The following is a 21,891-nucleotide window of genomic DNA, read 5'->3' as shown; positions in this document are numbered from 1 at the left end:
TGGCTTTTGCTATGTTCTGTTGGTTTTGGCTAGTCCTTTTTCAACCCAACCAAAGAAAAGTCATGTGAAATCGTTGAGGCATATTTCTATTTTACATGCTTTTTACTAGACCTGATCAAACTCGGTGTGGGTTTGGACATCATCCAAATCGAGCTTAGGCAAATCCAAAAAGTTTGAGAGCCCAATTACCCATTTTCATTTGTGATGCAAGTATATCGGATATCCCCAGCAGCTTGCTCCGGGGACAGATTCCCCAGACGATCAGCAAAATTATGCCAAGATTTAAGTTATTATTCTTTCCAACAACTATTTGAATTGTACCATTCCAGCTTCTTTATCCAGGATTTACTCATTAGAAATTCTTCATCTATCCAAAAATCAGCTGTCAGGAAGTCTTCCCCGATGTTTGTGCTATTTGAGCGATTTAATGGACGATTGATCTATCAAATAATATTCAGAGTGGCCATATTCCAAAGTCTTTGGGTTCATTGAGCAGTCTTGCGTCACTACATTTACAAAGTAATGATATGCAAGGAAAAACTACGCCAATGTCATTGATAATACTCGATGTTCACTCCAATAGGATTGAAGGTGAGATTCCTCTGCAGCTTTGCTACCTGGCTTCTCTTCGCACATTGAACTTGGCAAACAACATGGTGAACGGAACCCTTCCTACTTGTTTCGGCAATTTTACAGCAATGGCTGTAAAGACACAGGACTTCGGGACTATTACAGTTATCCTCGCCCTGTAAGTGCTTTTGAACATCTTCATATAAGTTAAAAGAAGAACACTGTGGTTTATGTCAATGGAATACAGCTTAAATATCAGTACACTTCGATTTCTCTATTTTATTGACCTTTCAGGAAATAATTTTTATAGAGAGATTCCTAAGGAAATTACGGATCTTTCAAGTCTAGAGAACTTGAATTTATATAGAAACAAATTAGATGAGCATATCCCTTGGAATATTGACAAATTAAAATCTCTTAACAACTTGTTTAGGAGGAAGTTTTTGGAAGTGAAAGATGAGTTTTAATGATGAGTTTTGAGAGGAAAGTATTTTAAAGAAGATAAGATTTTTGAAGGTTTCTAATCCTTCAAAATTCTCACTTTTTCAACCCACTAAATTAGATGGTTGAGAAGATTTTGTCACCTTAACTTTCCTTATCTTACCTTACTCTACTTTGTAAAACCTTCCTTACCTTCCCTTATCTTACCTTACTCTACTTTATAAAACCTTCCCCACCTTACTTTACTTTATAAAACTTTCCCTCTCTCCATCCAAAGACACCGTAAATAATTTGTTTTGGTCTATTTCAACCAGCATTGCTGATTTAAACTTTTTTAAGTCACTTGAACTTGTGTCCTAATTCCTTCTGGAAACGCACTCCAAACTCTGGATGACAAATCCATCTACATCGGCAATAGTGGACTCTGCAGACCTCAGTTGGAAAGTTGCCCAGAAGATGCATTGCCTAAAGGTCATGAGAAAGTTGAGCATCCGTGGAAAGATGGCCTTGAAATGTTTTGGTTCAACATTGGCTTGGGAATGGATTTCGCAGCTGGATTTATTCGGAGGTTGTAGCATTTTGTAATTAAAGGTCTCATGGAGCACCTTTTCAATTGACAGATTCTACAATAAGCTGTTAGTGTAAAGGCAAATCAACCGCATGGAATTTCTCCTATAAACAAAATTTGAAGGGAATGCATACTCATTGTTCATGCATGAGAACCCTGGGCAAACTTAAACATTGATGTATTTAAGCCATTATGAAAACTCGTTGAGCCAAATGTGTGATTCAGTGACACTCGGTTTTTAGTGGTTTTCTTTTCTTCTTTCTCTTTTGGCTACTGAAGAAAGAAGATACAGAAATGCCCATATCACAAGTTCTAAATTTGTTATTCGTTGAATTTGGGTTAAAGAGAGGAGCTGAATGCCAGAGGCAAAGTTCCAGTCAGACATGCAGGTGAAAAGGTCCATGGTTAGGAATTCTGCCGCAACCCCTAGTTAAAATCAAGATAGAGAGAGAGAACCATTTAAATCCTTTCAATCAGCAGAACAGAGGAAAAAGAGAGATTCAAAATTTTGTCAACGCATGGCAAACCGATAAATACTTATAGAAACATTTTTCATTGCCAAAGGACGAAAGATAACAATGAAGCTTATTTAGGTGATCACCTCTGAATTTTAATAATGAAGCTGATATCCAATTAAATCTACAAAGCAAGGGTCTTAAGCATAGTTCTAAAAATACTTATTAATTGAATCATCAGCGACCAAGAAAAGATTTTGTTCTGCACAAAATATAGGACAAATAAAGTTTTGTATGTAGTTCAACCAATGCTCAATTGCTAAATTAGATACCCAACAAACTTCCAAATAAAGATGGTAATTAGGCAATAAAACTATATAATAAACCCGAAGTTTCCTAATGTTGTAGGGAAAGATTATGGAAGTTAATAGTAAAACACTAAGAGTGTGAGAAGTTAACGACATTGAAATCCTCATCTTTTAGCTTAAATAATATGTGTGCAATAGCAAGCAGAACATACAAATTCATACTTTATTGTGCAAAGTTTACATAAACAGAGAAACCTAATCCTCATAGGCATAGTACTATGAACAAAATATATATCACATGAGAAGCATGTCGCACTACAGGAAGAAGTGATCAATTAGGGAGAAAAAAAAAATAAAGAAAAACCTCAAATGGCACAGCCCATAAAGCAAAGCTTGCTGAAGCAGTTGGCGCTAAAACTGTGTATGCTCATCATGTGACCAGCTTCGTGTTAAACTATGGCTCTCAGTCCTGCCTGCTAGCTAAGCACAATTCATACAATTCATTTAGTATCCATTCCTCCCCAGTGTGCCCACCCAATACCAGGACCCTTGTTCCTCCAACCACACATGTGCTGTGGCCCCAGGCATATTTAGGTGGCTGGCCAGGAACATTGAGAATCCCCCATGATGGTTTCTCCTCAGAAGGATCCAACAGGAAAGGCTGAGAAGGAGAATGCAGGCCAGCAATTGAACCACCAAAGATTATAATCCTCCCACAAGGCATGGTGACAGCAACATGATCAAGTCTTGGAGGAGGAACCACTGAACTTTGGCTGCCGATGCCAGTGAATGAATTACAATCTAGTTGCCTCCACTGAGGCTCTTCATCCTCTAAATCAATGGTGTAGGCCTCACCTGATCTCAATCGCAAGTGTCCACTCTTGGCAAGGCCACCAAACATTAGAATTTTTGTACGACCATAAACCGAGAGTGAATGTCCTAATCGAGATGGAGGAGCCCAAGAAGTTGGAATCTCTCTCCACATTGGCTTCTCTGTAGTGAGATCCAACAGGTAAGTGTCACTCAGAAGTACCCCAGCATCTGTACATCCACCTGAGACAACCAGTTTGGAACCTTCTATTGTGCAAGAGCTATGCCAAGATCGAGGAAGGGGTGGAGCTCCACCAGAAACTTCCTTCCATGTTGGCTGTTTGGCGTCCAAGTCCAGAACAAAAACATCATTGAGCAACCCTTCCCTTCCACATCCTCCAAATACCACCAACCACGAACCATTGAGGCAGGAGAGAGTGTGGCCCCAGCGCCCAGGTGGAGATGATTTTACACTCACCCGCTGCCACTCTGGATTTGCAGCATCAAGATTAAGAACAAATGTATCATCCATTGGCTGCATATCAACTCCCTCCCCTCCAAACAAAACTAGTCTATTCCCTGCTGCACACGCACTGAAATTACAACGAGAAGGCTCAACTGCTCCTCCAACTGTCAATTTCCTCCAGCACACAGCCTCAAGAGTGGTCAATTCCCTAGCCAGACGTCCCCAACCTAACTTCTTAGTCATCAGCTCCAGTGCACCAGTGACTTCTCTTCCCCATGCATTTTGGCATACCATCTTCCTCACATGCTCATTTTTTGTCAATTGGCGAATCCTTCTGCATACAGACCCGATAGATGCAACATCCCTTGGTGTCAAGCGTGATAAAATGTTGTGAGCCAATACTTCATCAGATAATTGAAGTAACCCACATATTTCTTGATGATGATTAAATGGTGATTGTCCACTCAAGTGAGAAAGTTTAGCTGATTGATCACACTGCTGATGGCAAGTCCCTTTGAAAACTGGATAAGATACACGATTCAGATCTATTTTTGCTTCTGAAAACTCTTGAATACCAATTATGTGTGTGACAGTCCCATCATCATCATGTATAGGTGCAAGTCTTAACCTGTTTACCAATGGAGTACCATCCTTTCGAAAATTGAGAAGCTCACCTTGGAATTCAAAACCTTCCTCAAGACATCTTCTAATTTCAGAAACAACACCAGGATCAACTAATGGATGCCGTCTTTGAGCACGAGGATCCCTATATTGTAAGAACCGACTGGAAAAAAATTTTCCACAAAATGGTTAATATGTCCTCTACAACATAGAATTCTCAAAATAAATAATTCGACAGGAATACTAAGCATGATGAATTACAAAAAGTATAGAATGAAATCATATAGCTGTAAGAAGCTACATGTGTGTATGTGTGTGTGTGTGTGTGTGTGTGTGTGTGTGTGTGTGTGAGAGAGAGAGAGAGAGAGAGAGAGAGAGAGAGAGAGACAGAGAGAGAGGCTGAAGTTGTTGCAATTTTATATATATTGATTTGAATTCTCAAAACAAGTATAATTTCCAAGATGTTATTATTGTCGCCTACACCTCCTAGGAAGGAAAAGCATAGAATAAAGCTTTTGCAGTTTCCATTCCATCACTACCATCCCCAACTGCTACCATTGCTGTTGTAACCAATCTTACACCACCAAATCAAAACAATCTGCTTTCTTCCAAGTAATTTTTCCTTTCACTCAAGTCTTTTATAAACTAGAAAATAAAAGTTACTAATTTCTACATGTAGTATGCGTCATGTCAGATATCACATTAAAGACAAGTCGTTTAATACGTCTTCGTTTAATACATGCAATTTCCAAATAACACAAAAGGCAGGAATTACAGGCCTTGTACTCGTGTAGTCGAGAACAACATGCCGTCTGCCACCAACTACTCGTTTTTTTTATGGAAAACCTACCGAAAAACGAATTAACGATAACGTGTTATAACACGACTTGTCGTTCTAGACCAATCGCTCATTATTGCGAAAATGCCCATCAGTTGTTTTCCTTTATGAAAGACAATACAACACGACCAAGTTGCCTGATCACAATCGACAATATCATAAACCCAATTCCAGAAATTACCCTCGAAATTCAGAATTACAATAATAAAAAAAAAAATCTAAACCATTTTACCCATCTTCAAGCTTAATCTACCACAAAATTCCCCGTTCAATTTTCCTCCATTTTCTCGGCTTCAAACAGAACAAAGATAAAAGCATATAGAGTTCTTCATTTTCCTTACCAAATCGAAACAATTACCGGTTTCAGCCAGCTTCAACCTAACTATCCAACACACGATTCCACTCACATCACCATCATTTTCCTCCAAGTTCTCAGAAAACGAAATAGGGGAGGGCAAAAGAGAGAGAGAGAGAGAGAGAGAGAGAAACTAATCACTAAGAAAAAGAAAAAATTGAAAAAAATACCAGTTTCGACCGAGGGCCTCATCAGCGCGGTAGCCAGTGAAAATCTCGAAGACTTTGTTGACATAAATGATGGGAAAATCGGGCTCGAGAGCATCGGAAACGACGATAGACGTTGGCGTAGTTGGATAGAAGAAGAGTCCTGCATCCAATGGAAGCTTGCTTTGCCCTTCTTCTTCCAATTCCTCTTCTCCATCATCATCATCATCATAATCTTCTTCTTCTTCTTCTGCTTTGGTGCATTTTAGCCTTTTGCCAGAGCTTTGAAGCTCCTCCTCATCCTCTTCTTGTTCATGGTTCGACATGTCTGTGTTTCTCTCTCAACTCGGCCAAAAGTTTCTCCCTCTAGCGAGTCTCTGAGTGCGCGCGTTGTGCGTGAGAGAGAGAGAGAGAGAGAGAGAGAGAGAGAGAAGGCAAACGGGCATGCGGACTCAGTGTGGCGTCTTTGTGCTCTGCCTCTGAAGATATTTTGTGTTGAAAACGAACTTGGAGAATGCTCTGGTTTTTTTGCTTTAATTGCAAAAATGCCCCTCCGTCCATTTGTTAAATAGAATTTTAAAAATTGATAAATAATAATTTTGATAATAAATTTCTCAAAAATATTCTTGATAAGTAATTATATTTTAATATTTTTAAATAAAATAATTTCATTATTATGTGGATCAAATTCATTATATATTTATGTAAATCAATCACATTTAAAAAAATAAATCAAATTTAAATTCACGAAAGGTTTATGATAATTTTTTTATTATTTTATTTGTTCTATGATAAAATAATTCTTTTGTGGGCATTTGTATATAAAATATAATATAATAAAAATTTCACACTAATTTCACTCCCTTTAAAATTTCATTCTGTTTTATTTTTTCATATTAAGTTTTTTTTTAGTTAAAAGCAATTGTTTAAATTGGTATTAAAATTTTGTAAAAGAAAATTAATTTTTTTAGTTTAATTTCAAAAATACAACTAAATTAATAAGATGAAAAGTATATTTATTTTTTCAAATGATCTAATTCTTGAGATTTATAAATTAAAATTTCAAAATAAAAAATTAATAATCCATATAACATAAATTACTTTGGATGAAATGAAATTTAGGAAAATCATTATCTAGTTTTTATATTTTACTTCTATTAAATTATATAGCCTTTTCGTTAAATTTTATGTTAATCAATATCTATTAAACTATTATTTAGTTTATCTATTTTAATGTAAATAATTAATTAATTTTTATATTTTAATAAAATTAATTAATTAATCTATATATTTAAAAATAATATAGCTAAAATTGAAAATTTTCTACTAAATATAAGTTTTCACTTTTTTTAAATTGTTTAAATATTTTTCATTCAATCCTTTGAATATAATTTTTTTGTCGAAAAATAATTTTTTTATATTATTTTCTTGATTGCTTGGAGATGTATTGGAGATGTAAGGGAATTGGTTAATTTTTTTTACATACTGTTTATATTAAGTTTTATCAAAAGATGAGAATGGGGAAGAGAAAGTGTGAATGAAGGGAGGGAAAAAAAATATAAAAAAAAAAAGAAATAAAAGAAATTAAGAAAAAAAAATAAAAAGGAAATGATCATAATAGTTTAGATATAAAAAATAATATAAGAGATTAAAAAGTTAATAAAATTAAATTATGGAGATTAATGTGTTTTTTAAAATGCATAAATTAACTAATTAATTTTATTTAAGTGGTAAAATTTTAATTGATATTAAAAATTTTTTACCAATATTAAAATTTTTTGACTAATAAAAATTTAATGAATGAATTAAATAATTTAATAAAAATAAATTATAAAATTAAATAATATATTTTTTAAAATAAAAAATTTAATTAAATTAATTAAAATGTAAAAAATTAATAAAACTAGCTTAATTCTCCTATGCTAAAATATTAAGGAATGAGAAGCATAAACAGAGGAATGGCAATTTGGTCGTTCGATAAAATTAAATAATATATATTTTTAAAATCAAAAAATTAATTAAATTAATTAAAATGTAAAAATTAAATAATAATTTTACTAAAATCAGTTTAATTCTCCTATGCTAAATATCAGGGAATGGGAAGCATAAACAGAAGAATGGCAATTTGGTCGTTTGAAGAAACAATGGGGGCACAAGTAAAAGAGTGTACATCTACGTAGGTTAAGTGACAAACAAGTGTCGAAAATAATATCAAGAGGGAAAATATCTAGACCTAACATGCCACAATATAATGCGTCCACGTCATCGATCTTGTAAAGAAGATATTTAGGAATGGCGCCCGCATAATTCCATGGTCCCTGACCTTGATTCTTGAATATGTCCAAAAGCTCCTCTCTCTCTCTCTCTCTCTCTCTCTCTCTCTCTCTCTCTCTCCAATGTGGCTTTTTTGGCATCCAACAGATCCTCAAGTGCTAGATTTTTTAACAATGTCAAATCCTCTTGTTAGCTTCTAATCCATGGGCTAATTCAGACATTGTTTCTATTTCCCTCTGATTTTGTTGTTGACATTGTAGGATAACATTAAATCTCAACATATCAACTTCCACAAATTAGAGCTGTCGACTAACCGAAATGCGCCTAGCAGTTTCGTAACCCGAAATTTTTTTTTATTGGATTAACTAATTTGTCAGAAATTTTTATTGGATGATGAAGAAAGGTTTATGTAATTTAAGGTTTTGTTTGTATTTGCTGCATAATAGAAAATATTTTTTATAAAAATTATTTTCATAAAATATTTTTTATTATTTTATTAAAATATTAAATTAATGATATATATTTATATTATGCATATATAATTATTTTTATATTTTAATAAAATTATTAAAATTTAAAAAATGACTTAATAATTTTTCTCTTACTTAATTTTCTTTTTTATAAAAAAAATAATTTTTACTAACTAATTTTTCAAGTATGCGAAACATTATAAAAGTGAAAAAAAATTATTTTAATGTAAAAAAATCAACTGTATCGAATAAGGTGGACTTTAATTTTTCTTTTATTAATTAATATATATAAAATAATTTTATATTATAAATTAAAATTTAGAAATGATCTCCTTGTAATAAATAAAGACGAATTAACAACCACTTAATCAAAGCTTATTTACTTTATCGGCAGATTATCAATTCATAGGCATGGTGTATAAACACATGTATATATATCCATTAAACATTGACCGACCAAAATAAAGAAGTACACTATCCAAAGTTGACAACATTGAGCAGTCTGTATACCGGCGCCCACGAAAATAATGGGCAAATGGGCAAATATATTAATAGTTATCCTCACAAGTGGTTCTCTTGTCAAAACATTCAGGTAGTTTTTAGTATGATAATCCAGTATTTGCCTCGTAATTTCAATTTGTTTAATGAAATATTAATACATTGCATTGGATTATGATATAAGTTTAATTTTATTAATGAATTTCGATTCAATTGATTTATGATAAAATTTTTTAGTTTGAAAATAACTCTCAAAATATAAAATTTAATTGAATTATACTTTAATATTTAAAACGATTTAAAAGCAATTTAACAAGAATGACTTAATTGATCTTCTTCCATTTTTACCTTTATTTGAAATGTAAAATTGTAATTGAATTCAATTCAAGAAAAGTCAAAGTATGCAGTTAGGCCAAAATTCGTGCGAGGGAAGAAGAAGAAGAAGAAAACTGAGGGCTTGAGGCAGAGAATCGCACCAGAGAAGAAGAAGAAGAAGAAGAAGAAAACTGAGGGCTTGAGGCAGAGAATCGCACCAGAGAAGAAGAAGAAGAAGAAGAAGAAGAAAACTGAGGGCTTGAGGCAGAGAATCGCACTAGAGAAGAAGAAGAAGAAGAAGAAGAAGAAGAAGAAAACTGAGGGCTTGAGGCAGAGAATCGCACGAGAGAAGAAATGAAGAAGAAAATTGCACGGCATGAAGGAAGAAGCAGATCGCACAACACAAGGAAAGAAGAAGAGGCGGAGACGGCATCGTCGATAACTGACTCGAACTCTACAACGCAATCTTAGAATGGAAAATGGAGAAGACGATGACAATGTTTGTGAAGAAAAGGAGAGAACCAGGTTCTGGTTGGGGAAAGGTTTTCTTTTGGTCAGGGATTTATAATTCCTGGGCTGGGCTTCGGGGAGCCTTCATTGGGCTTATACACACTGCGCCTTATGTTAATATTAGTCCAAATCTTTAAAAATACTGGACCTTAATATATGGAAAAATAAATATCAATATATATTTTTTAAAAAATAACATATATAAAACAATAAATATAACATATATCATTAAATATGGCCGGTTTAGTCCACATTTTAATAATTATAGAAAGTATTAAAAAAATACATCTTTCTTATAAATTCAAAAATAATAATTTTAAAATTTTGTGAACAATTTAATTTATTATTCTCAATAAAAAAAAAAAGAAAGCAAAAGAGAAAGAAAAATTTTGTGAACTATGATTTGGACAAAATGGTGATTATGTTTATAACATCAATCATTGTGGGATGTTGGTTCAGCGTGAGTTGGATAATTGTTGTAAAGCTTAATTTGGCTGCACTTCAATTGTGCTTTCTTTTCCGTGTACTCAATCTCTAGTCCAACGTCAAGAAAGATACAATTTTTTTAAAACCATTCCATCGAGAGAAAATTTTTTTTTTATTTTGTAGTAAAAATAGAAGTATATATCCTTTATATTCTACACTCAGTTTGTTAATATCCTTCATTTTTTTTTATTAATTAAGTGTGTAGAGCTATTTTTAAATTAATTAATGTTTTAAAATAATTTCAAATTATTATAATAAATTATAACTAAGAATTTCAGGTCTATATGTAAAAGATAAGTGGAGACAAATTTTTATAAAAAAAAAATTTAGCTTCAATAATTCATAATTAGCAGTGAAATTAATTCTAAATTTTAAATTTGATAAAATTATTGTTCCTAGAATTAAAGGAAAATTTTTGGAGACAAATTAATAAAATTAGTCACTAATATAAAAATGTTAATAATTTAAATACATTTAAAAATATTAAAGTTTTATATATTGTAACACCCCAAAAATTTTAAATTTTATTATTTGATGAGTATTATTGATATTTTAGTTTTATTTAAATTTTAAGAAAATTATTTGAAATTTTTCGGATTTTAGAAATCGGGTTCGATTTTCGGAAAACATAAACTTTGATGATTTTTAAAAATTAATTTAAAGACCACGTGGCAAAACTAAAAATATATTTGGAGTCTACGAATTTTTCTGAGTTTTCTGAAATTTTCTCGGAATTTTTGGACCTCGTTTTCGGTCCCGAGGCAAAGTAAAAATTCAAAATTTTATATTCTGAATCGAACTGGCCGAATCGAACCGGACCGAATCGGACCGGTCGAATTGGACCGGCCTTCTTCTTCCTTTTTCTTCCTCTCCCGCGCGTGTTTCTCCTCTTCCCTTTCTCTCTCTTTTTCTCTCTCCTCCCTCCTCCCCTTGCTGCGCTGCCACCTCCCCTGCCTCCCCACCTCGCCGGCGCCCCACCTCAGCCCTCCCCCACGGCCGGCCGCGGCCTAGAACGCCGGAAAACGGCTCCAGAAGCAACGCGCAGCGCGCGCACGACCGTTTACCTTCCCGGCCAAAATCCGGCCGATCCGGCCACCAATCGGATCGAGTCTTGTGTCTAAACTCATCTACTCGTCGAGAGCTTTCCATATACACTAAGAACACCGAAATCCATCGAGTGGTCTGTCCAATTTTTGCCCGGGAAGTTTTAGCCCATTTTGACTTTTGGGCTAGATTTCTCACAAACCGTAAACCCCACGAGAAAACCGAGAGTACCCGAGCGCTCCACTCGTCGAGAGCTTCGTGGCGACATAAATTTCGAATTTTTTCGACACCGTTTTTCGGTGGGTCCCACGGAACTTCGCAGTGTTTTTCCGAGCATTAAATGAGCTTAGAAAATTCTGAAAAATTTATGTGCTAACCCCCGTGTTATGGGCTTCGTGTAGGTATCCTCAATTCGCGAAAATTCGGCGGTTAATAAGATGCAGTGAATTTCGGCGAGACCCGTTACCGGAAAAGTCTCCGAATTAGATCGAGGTTTTGGCTATCCCCTCAATTGTCAGACAACCCGAGCGTATTCCCGAAGTCGGAATCTGCAAAGGTAAACCCGAACCTTACTTTTTCGTAATTTTCTAGTGCTTAAATAGGATTAAAAATCCATAAAATATTCGTGATAGCTTAGAAAATTATGATTCTTTTTGCAATAGCCTAGTAATATTGCTAAGGACCGCGGGGCAAGGTTTTAGAATTTTTAGAGCTTATTTGGGTAGTTTTTGCAAAAATAATCAATTATAATGACTAAATTGAAATTTTACATATTGTGATGGATGACTGATTTGATGGGCCCAGGAGGGGCTGTGTGATGTGATTGAGTTGTGGATATATGGATTGTGGATATAGAAGTGTGTTTTGAGCCCTTTTGCAGGTTGGGTAGGTCCTAGGTATAGGGGAGACTCTGCCGGATTTTCGGCACGACTTAGGACGTATTTGGTCTTTTTCTTTGTTTGTATTGAGTCAAATTTATTAAATGATTGTAATAAAATTGTCAGGTGAGTCGGGACAGCCTTCTTCCTCCACCCAGTCACCTCAGTGACCACCGTCAAGTCTGTGAGTAAAATATTAATTTTAATTGTAATTTCGATATTATTATATGTTCAAGCATGCCCATGCATCACTTATATGTATATATTTATGTAGTTAAACTCTAGGCACGATTTATGTTGCATTCATAACTGTTAAAGTGCCATGGATGTTGTTGTGGTAATTTGGAGCAGTGTGCGTGCGTTAGCGTGCGTGTGATGTGGTGTGGACTATGGACAGGACGGGTAGTCACGGCTTGAGTTCTTCACTGGGACCCGATCCTTCGGGGGTAGTCACGGCTTGAGTTCTTCGCTGGGACCCCGATTTGGTTTATTAAGCGAAAGTCCGGCTTGAGTTCTTCGCTGGCACCAGGTTGGATTTAAGAGGGCTGTATAGGGGATCAGCTCCCATATATTATGATTGATGTTACAGGGTGCGTGAGTACTCCAAATTACCTTTTTGATGTTATGATGTGAAAATGTTATTGATGTTGCATTTCACTCTACAGGGTGTATTAGTTTTAGATAGTTATAGAGATTATGGTTAAAATTGATATTTTACTCTCTGAGTCGAACGCTCACTCCTGTTCAATATTTTTTCAGGCTACAGGAGGATTTTATTGTGGTTAACCTGCTTTTCTCCTTCGCAGGTTGTTTTATCAATATTATGTAATTTTATTTACTCCTAGAATTTCCGCATGTGTTAGAAATATTTAAATGATTCAGGTCTGTAATATAAATTGTCATGTGGACCTGTAAAAATTATTATATGCATGTTTGATAGACTGGATGAGGGAGCTGAGCTCCCATATATTTTTGATGCTGATATGAGTATGTGGAGGGTGAGCTGAGCTCCCCAATTGATGATATATATTGTTTACAGGTCGGGTGAGTCAAAAACTCCCCGTTGAAAGGTCCACTTTACGGCCGGACTCTGTCCAGTTGGTTTCTTGAATTTGGGCCCAAATGGGCCTTAGAGTTGGGTTAAGGAATAGTTAGGCTTACTACGGGCCTCAGGGGCTTTAGGCTGGCCCAGGTCCTAGTGCCGGTCTGGCCCATAGGTTGGGTCGTGACAAATGTGGTATCAGAGCTTAGGCTCCAGATTCTTAGGAAATGTTTATCTAAAGTGTTGGGAAGAGTCTACTAGGAGTCACATGCGGAAAATAGGGTTCACATTCGTCTTGCATTGTCATCTTTGCTTCTAGTTTCTACTCCATATATTGTGTATAAAAATGAGTCTATAAAGCTGTGTAATGTGCAGTTTTGAATTTTGTGGGCTAATGCTGTTGAATTTCAGGAAAATGCGTAGAAGCAGGAGAGCTGCCACTGTACTAGAACCAAATGTGCCTGACGAGGTGTCGGCACAGGATGAGGCGCCTGCCCCGAGGAGGCGGGGTAGGAAGCCTAGAGCTGCTCAAGTAGAAGAGCAGCTGCCACCAGTACAGGATCAGTCTTTTATGGCACAGGGTCCCATGGACCCCATGGCAGCTACTCTAGCTGGGTTGCAGAGGACCATCGATATGATGGCGCAGTATATGGTCCACCCTCCACAAAGAGCCAGATCCACCGCACCAAGAGGAGAACCTTACAAGCAGATCATAAATTTCAAGAAGTTGGTGCACAGTACTTATGATGTGTCGACGATGCATATCGGTTTTTGATTCCTCGCATGACGGCGAGAATGCAGTGCGATTGGTGATAGAAGACTAATAGAGTGTATACAGCATGTCATGGGGCCTATGCCTAGACAATGGATGAATGACTACATGTTACCTCGGATGGAGGGTTTGTCGTGGACTCAGTTTGTGGAACTGTTCATCTATCGGTTTGTGCCAGAAAGCTTCAGAGATCAGAAGCAGTGGGCTTTTGAGGTCTTAAGACAGAATGGCAGGTCTGTAGATGAATATGCTACAGAATTTTTGGAATTGAGCAGATATGCCCCTACAGCAGTGGCTACAGAAACTATGAAGGTGAAGAGATTCCTAAAGGGGCTTGACAGGAGGTATGCAAACCTGGCCATAATGTCTGATCAGTCTTTTGACGTGGTAGTTGATCGAGCCAGACAGATAGAGATCAGCTATGCTGTGGATGACAGCGGAAGAGCAAAGAAAAACAGAGCAGAGGGTTCTACCCGTGTTCCCCAAATGGGTACTCCGGATAGTGGTGGCCAGAGTAATTACAGAGGAAAGAGTAGGAACAAGAAGAGTGGTTTTAGACACAAACCTCGAGGGTTCAGACCAGGGTACGGATCCAGCAGTGGTCATAGTTCGGGGTACAGCAGTTCTGGGTCTGGTTCAGGATCCTCCTTGGCACCTTGTGCACAGTGTGGAAGAGGACATTCAGGACCTTGTTTGATGGGTTCAGGAGTATGTTTCAGGTGTGGCCAACCAGGTCACTTTGCTAGGGAATGCCCTGTGTTCAGCGAGCCACAGATGGGGTCACAAGGTTCTGTTGCAAATGTTCCTCGACAGTTGTATCCTAGTGCTTCCAAAGATGGCGGTCGATTCGATGGCCAACAGGGCCGAGGACAAGGGGGACGTGGATTTGGAGGCAGATCAGGAGGTAGAAGTCAGTATCAGGGTTCTGCCACTCAGGGTAGGGGTCAAGCTCGGGTTTTCACCCTGACCCACTAGGATGCTCAAGCTTCCAATGCAGTTGTGGCAGGTATTCTTCTGGTTTGTTCCCATGAGGCTCGTGTTTTAATAGATCCGGGTGCTACGCACTCATTTGTCTCCCCTGTGTTTGCCATGAGATTGGGTAGAAACCCTACAACCTTAGAATGTCCTTTATCGGTAGCTACCCCGCTTAGTGACAACATAGATGTAGATATGATTTTTTCGGGTAGCCCAGTAGTAGTGGATGGAAAGATCCTCCCAGCATACTTGGTTCCTTTACCAGTGATAGATTTCGATGTAATCTTGGGGATGGATTGGTTGGCAACTCATTATGCCACTTTAGACTGCAAGAACAAAAATGTGTATTTCCACATACCTGGTGTGGAAGAGTTTAGCTTTGATGGTGACAGGAGCATGGCTCCATATAATTTGGTGTTAGCAATTAGTGCTAGAAAAATGTTGAGGTGTGGATGTCAAGGGTATTTGGCATTGGTGAGAGATACCTCTATAGAAGGTGTCAACATGGAAAATGTTCCTGTTGTCAGAGAATTCATGGATGTCTTCCCTGAAGAGCTTCTAGAAAGGGAAATAGAGTTTTGCATTGATATTGTTTCGGTTACAAGCCCCATTTCAATGCCGCCTTACAGGATGGCACCAGCAGAATTGAAGGAGTTAAAGGAGCAATTACAGGAGCTTTTGGACAAGGGTTTCATACGTCTGAGCACTTCACCCTGGGGTGCTCCTGTTCTATTTGTGAGAAAGAAGGATGGGTCATTGAGGTTGTGTATTGACTACAGGCAGCTGAACAAGGTGACTGTGAAGAACAAGTATCCACTTCCTCGGATCGATGATCTGTTTGATCAGCTCCAAGGGGCTAGATTCTTTTCCAAGATAGACCTGCGATCAGGCTACCATCAGTTGAGAATCAGGACTGAGGACGTGTCCAAAACGGCATTCAGGACAAGATATGGTCATTATGAGTTATTGGTGATGTCTTTTGGACTCACTAATGCACCAGCAGCCTTCATGGACTTGATGAACAGAGTGTTCAAGCCATTTTTAGACCGTTTTGTCATCGTATTCATAGATGACATTTTGGTATACTCTCGGACTGAGGAAGAGCACGTGTGGCACTTGAGGATGGTGTTGCAGACTTTGAGGGAGCACCAGCTATATGCCAAATTTTCGAAATGTGAATTTTGGCTAGAAAGCATCTTATTCTTGGGACACGTGGTTTCTAGTGACGGCATTCAAGTGGATCCCAAGAAAATTGAAGCTGTAACTGATTGGCTTAGGCCTACAACAGTCATTGAAGTGCGAAATTTTCTGGGTCTAGCTGGCTACTATAGGCGTTTTGTGCAAGATTTCTCCAGGATAACGGCTCCCCTAACTAAGTTGACCAGGAAGAATGTTTCATTCATTTGGACAGATGACTGTGAGGAGAGTTTCCAGAAGCTTAAGGAGTGTCTAACCACTGCCCCTGTGTTGACACTACCTATGAGTGGTGAAGGATACACCGTGTATTGTGACCCTTCCAGAGTTGGCCTAGGGTGTGTTTTGATGCAGAATGGAAAAGCAGTGGCTTATGCTTCAAGGCAGCTGAAAAGGCATGAGCAGAACTACCCCACCCATGACTTGGAAATGACGGCTGTAATCTTTGCACTAAAAATCTTGAGACATTACCTGTATGGTGAAGTGTGCGAGATATACACCGACCACAAGAGTTTGAAGTACATCTTCCAACAGAGGGATTTAAACTTGAGACAGAGGAGATGGATGGAGCTTCTGAAAGACTATGATTGCACCATCCAGTACCACCCTGGGAAGGCCAATGTTGTAGCAGATGCTTTGAGCAGAAAATCTTCTGGCAGTTTGGCGCACATTTCAGTAGAGAAGAGACCGTTAATTCAAGAAGTACATGAATTGATGGATCAAGATTTAATTCTAGATCTTTCAGATGAAGGGGTATTGTTGGCTCATTTTTCAGTGAGGCCAGACTTGAGGGACAGAGTTAGAGTTTCCCAGCACAGGGACCAACAATTGATGAAGATCATAGAAAGAGTACAGCAAGGTAAAGGTGGTGAGTTTGGATTTGCCAATGATGGCGCCCTAGTGCAAGGTTCTAGGATATGTGTGCCCGATGTGGACAATCTCAGAGATGAAATCATGTGAGAGGCACACTATACACTATACAATGTCCACCCAGGTTCCACCAAGATGTACCATGATGTGAAAGATAACTATTGGTGGAATGGCATGAAGAGAGACATAGCAGACTTTGTGTCCAAGTGCTTGACTTGTCAGAAGGTGAAGTTTGAACACCAGAGACCGTCAGGGAAGCTGCAAGAGCTCCCTATCCCAGAATGGAAGTGGGAAATGATCACTATGAATTTTGTGACTGGGTTGCCTCGTACCACGCGAGGATATGATTCGATATGGGTAATTGTAGATCGCCTGACTAAATCAGCTCACTTCTTGCCTGTGAAGACTACATACTCTGTTGCACAGTACGCTCGACTCTACATTTGAGAAATAGTCAGATTGCATGGAATTCCTGCTTCCATAATATCTGATAGAGGGCCCCAGTTCACTTCTCGATTTTGGAGGAAGTTGCAGGAAGCACTTGGTACACAGTTGAACTTCAGTACGGCTTTCCACCCTCAGACAGACGGACAATCCGAAAGGACAATCCAAACACTGGAAGACATGCTTCGCATGAGTGTTTTGGATTTTGGAGGTCAATGGGATGAGCAGCTAGCTTTGGTGGAGTTTGCTTACAACAACAGTTACCATTCCAGCATAGGGATGGCACCCTATGAGGCACTATATGGAAGAAAGTGTAGGTCTACTCTGTGTTGGACAGAAATGGGAGAAGCGAAGGTGCATGACGTAGACTTAGTGCAGTACACTTCAGAGATAGTTCCTTTAATCAGGGAACGATTGAAAACAGCTTTTAGTAGACAGAAGAGTTATGCAGACCTTAGACGGAGGGATGTGGAGTTTGCAGTAGGCGACTATGTATTCCTGAAGGTTTCTCCAATGAAGGGAGTCATGAGATTTGGAAAGAAGGGCAAGTTGGCACCTCGGTATATTGGACCTTTTGAGGTTACTGATAGAGTTGGAGCAGTTGCCTACCGGTTGGAACTACCACCCAACTTTTCTCACATTCATCCTGTGTTTCACATCTCCATGCTCAGGAAATACATTCCAGATCCTTCTCATGTACTACAGCTGGATGTAATAGAGCTAAAAGAGAACTTGACGTTTGAGGAGCAACTTGTAGCCATAGTGGACTACCAAGTGAGACAGCTGAGATCAAAACAGATCCCTATGGTTAAGGTTTTGTGGAGGAGCCAGTCAGTGGAAGAGTGCACCTGGGAGTCAGAACGGGACATGCGTAGCAAGTACCCTTATCTGTTCAATGTATAATCATGTGTTTTATTCTGCCTTGTGTAAAATTCGAGGACGAATTTTCTGTAAGGGGGGAAGAATGTAACACCCCAAAAATTTTAAATTTTATTATTTGATGAGTATTATTGATATTTTAGTTTTATTTAAATTTTAAGAAAATTATTTGAAATTTTTCGGATTTTAGAAATCGGGTTCGATTTTCGGAAAACATAAACTTTGATGATTTTTAAAAATTAATTTAAAGACCACGTGGCAAAACTAAAAATATATTTGGAGTCTACGAATTTTTCTGAGTTTTCTGAAATTTTTTCAGAATTTTTGGACCTCGTTTTCGGTCCCGAGGCAGAGTAAAAATTCAAAATTTTGTATTCTGAATCGAACCGACTGAATCGAACCGGACCGGATCGGACCGGTCGAATCGGACCGGCCTTTTTCTTCCTTTTTCTTCCTCTCCCGCGTGCGTTTCTCCTCTTCCCTTTCTCTCTCTTTTTCTCTCTCCTCCCTCCTCCCCTTGCCGCGCTGCCACCTCCCCTGCATCCCCACCTCGCCGGCGCCCCACCTCAGCCCTCCCCCACGGCCGGCCGCTGAACGCGGAAACGGCCTGCAGCAAGCGCTGTGACCGTTCACCTTCCCGGCCAAAATCCGGCCGATCCGGCCACCAATCGGACCGGGTCTTGTGTCTAAACTCATCTACTCGTCGAGAGCTTTCCATTGACACCAAGAACACCGAAATCCATCGAGCGATTTGTCCAATTTTTGCCCGGGAAGTTTTAGCCTATTTTGACTTTTGGGCTAGATTTCTCACAAACCGTAAACCCCACGAGAAAACCGAGAGTACCTGAGCGCTTCACTCGTCGAGAGCTTCGCGGCGACATAAATTTCAAATTTTTCCGACACCGTTTTTCGGTGGGTCCCACGGAACTTCGCAGTATTTTCCCGAGCATTAAATGAGCTTAGAAAATTCTGAAAAATTTATGTGCTAACCCCCGTGTTATGGGCTTCGTGTAGGTATCCTCAATTCTCGGAAATTAGACAGTTGTCCGGGTCTGTGAATTTCCGGCCAGACAGACCCATTACCGGAAAAGTCTCCGAATTGGATCGAGGTTTTGGCTATCCCTCCAATTGGATCGAGTGCATTCCCGAAGTCGGAATCTGCAAAGGTAAACCCGAACCTTACTTTTTCGTAATTTTCTAGTGCTTAAATAGGATTAAAAATCCATAAAATATTTGTGGTAGCTTAGAAAATTATGATTCTTTTTGCAATAGCCTAGTAATATTGCTAAGGACCGCGGGGCAAGGTTTTAGAATTTTTAGAGCTTATTTGGGCAGTTTTTGCAAAAATGATCAATTATAAGGACTAAATTAAAATTTTACATATTGTGATGGATGACTGATTTGATGGGCCCAGGAGGGGCTGTGTGATGTGATTGAGTTGTGGATATATGGATTATGGATATAGAAGTGTGTTTTGAGCCCTTTTGCAGGTTGGGTAGGTCCTAGGTATAGGGGAGACTCTGCCGGATTTTCGACACGACTTATGACGTATTTGGTCTTTTTCTTTGTTTGTATTGAGTCAAATTTATTAAATGATTGTAATAAAATTTCCAGGTGAGTCGGGACAGCATTCTTCCTCCACCCAGCCGCCTCAGTGACCACCGTCAAGTCTGTGAGTAAAATATTAATTTTAATTGTAATTTCGATATTATTATATGTTCAAGCATGCCCATGCATCACTTATATGCATATATTTATGTAGTTAAACTCTAGGCACGATTTATGTTGCATTCATAACTGTTAAAGTGCCATGGATGTTGTTGTGGTAATTTGGAGTAGTGTGCGTGCGTTGGCGTACGTGTGATGTGGTGTGGACTATGGACAGGACGGGTAGTTATGGCTTGAGTTCTTCGCTGGGACCCGATCCTTCGGGGGTAGTCACGGCTTGAGTTCTTCGCTGGGATCCCGATTTGGTTTATTAAGCGAAAGTCCGGCTTGAGTTATTCGCTGGCACCAGGTTGGATTTAAGAGGGCTGTATAGGGGATCAGCTCCCATATATTATGATTGATGTTACAGGGTGAGTGAGTGCTCCAAATTACCTTTTTGATGTTATGATGTGAAAATGTTATTGATGTTGCATTTCACTCTACAGGGTGCATTAGTTTTAGATAGTTATAGAGATTATGGTTAAAATTGATATTTTACTCTCTGAGTCGAACGCTCACTCCTGTTCAATATTTTTTCAAGCTACAGGATGATTTTATTGTGGTTAACCTGTTTTTCTCCTTCGCAGGTTGTTTTATCAATATTGTGTAATTTTATTTACTCCTAGAATTTCCGCATGTGTTAGAAATATTTAAATGATTCAGGTCTGTAATATAAATTATCATGTGGACCTGTAAAAATTATTATATACATGTTTGATGGACTGGATGAGGGAGCTGAGCTCCCATGTATTTTTGATGCTGATATGAGTATGTGGAGGGTGAGCTGAGCTCCCCAATTGATGATATATATTGTTTACAGGTCGGGTGAGTCAAAAACTCCCCGTTGAAAGGTCCACTTTACGGCCGGACTCTGTCCAGTTGGTTTCTTGAATTTGGGCCCAAATGGGCCTTAGAGTTGGGTTAAGGAATAGTTAAACTTACTACGGGCCTCGGGGGCTTTAGGCTGGCCCAGGTCCTAGTGCCGGTCCGGCCCATAGGTTGGGTCGTGACTTATATAATCTTTTAAAATAAAAAGATGGTAATTGAAGAAAAAAGTTGGGGTGGGGGGTAGAGTGAAATTAACTATACATTTTAAATTTGATAAGACAATCATTCCTAGAATTAAAGGAAAATTTTTAAAGGCAAATTAATAAAATTGGCCACTAGAATAAAAAATTTCAATTATTTAAATGTATTTAAAAATATTAAAGTTTTATATCTAATTTTAAAAAGGTTAATTGGAAAAAAAATTGGTGTAGGAGGTAGTGAAATTAATTTATTTCAAAGAAAATTTTTAGAGATAATTTAATAAAAATAACTACTAAAATGAAAATTTTTAATAATTCAAATACATTTAAAAAATATTAAAACTTTATATCTAATCTTTCAAAGTAAAAAGAGGGTAACTGAAAGGGATAAAAAGGTATTTTTCTAAATATATTAATGCTAAAATATTAAAAATTAATTTAAAATTAAATTTAATAAATATTAATTATAAAAATACCAAAACAACTCTTTTAACATCTGATGAAATTATCATAATTTTAAGGATATTTTATAATTTAATTTTTGATATATAATAAAATTATAATTTAATTAATTTATTTTTAATCTCTAAGTTTTTTTTAATAAAATAATTTTTTATTCTGTTAAAATTTACTGTTAGTTAATTATAATTAAAGTAATCAATCTAAATATAAGAAATTAAATTATTATAAATAATAAAACTATAAGAATTAAATTATTATAACAAGTGAGATATAATATATTAAATTATTGAAATTTTTAATTTACTAATGATAAATTTTAATAGAAAAATTATTTTATTAATAGAAACATAAAAGATTAAATTATGAATTATCCCAAGTTTTGTAATCAGTTTGTTTAGTATTGAAAAACTAATACCAATATATTACATCATCTAAACTAAACAATAAACGTAATTATAAAATATA

General features: G+C 37.3%; 1 protein-coding gene across 2 annotated transcripts; it reads right to left on the bottom strand.

Moving 5' to 3' along the window:
• Window positions 1-2,551: 2,551 nt before the first annotated feature.
• Window positions 2,552-6,054, bottom strand: LOC110658800 (adagio protein 3). 2 transcript variants are annotated; one of them, XM_021816565.2, is made up of 3 exons: window positions 5,603-6,054; window positions 4,293-4,402; window positions 2,552-4,139 (listed from the first exon to the last, which is right to left on the bottom strand). In XM_021816565.2, the coding sequence occupies exons 1-3, from the start codon at window positions 5,902-5,904 to the stop codon at window positions 2,806-2,808; spliced, it is 1,746 nt and encodes a 581-aa protein (XP_021672257.2). In that variant the 5' UTR covers window positions 5,905-6,054; the 3' UTR covers window positions 2,552-2,805. The 2 variants fall into 2 exon arrangements, with proteins under 2 accessions (XP_021672257.2, XP_021672247.2); XM_021816555.2 differs by having other exon boundaries at window positions 2,552-4,402; window positions 5,603-6,053.
• Window positions 6,055-21,891: the final 15,837 nt, after the last annotated feature.

This window comes from Hevea brasiliensis, chromosome 15 (genome assembly GCF_030052815.1).
Source record: "Hevea brasiliensis isolate MT/VB/25A 57/8 chromosome 15, ASM3005281v1, whole genome shotgun sequence".
In the NCBI taxonomy this organism is placed as follows: domain Eukaryota; kingdom Viridiplantae; phylum Streptophyta; class Magnoliopsida; order Malpighiales; family Euphorbiaceae; genus Hevea; species Hevea brasiliensis.
Note: the sequence above shows the minus strand (reverse complement) of the source record. Positions and strands in the feature narration are given on the sequence as shown.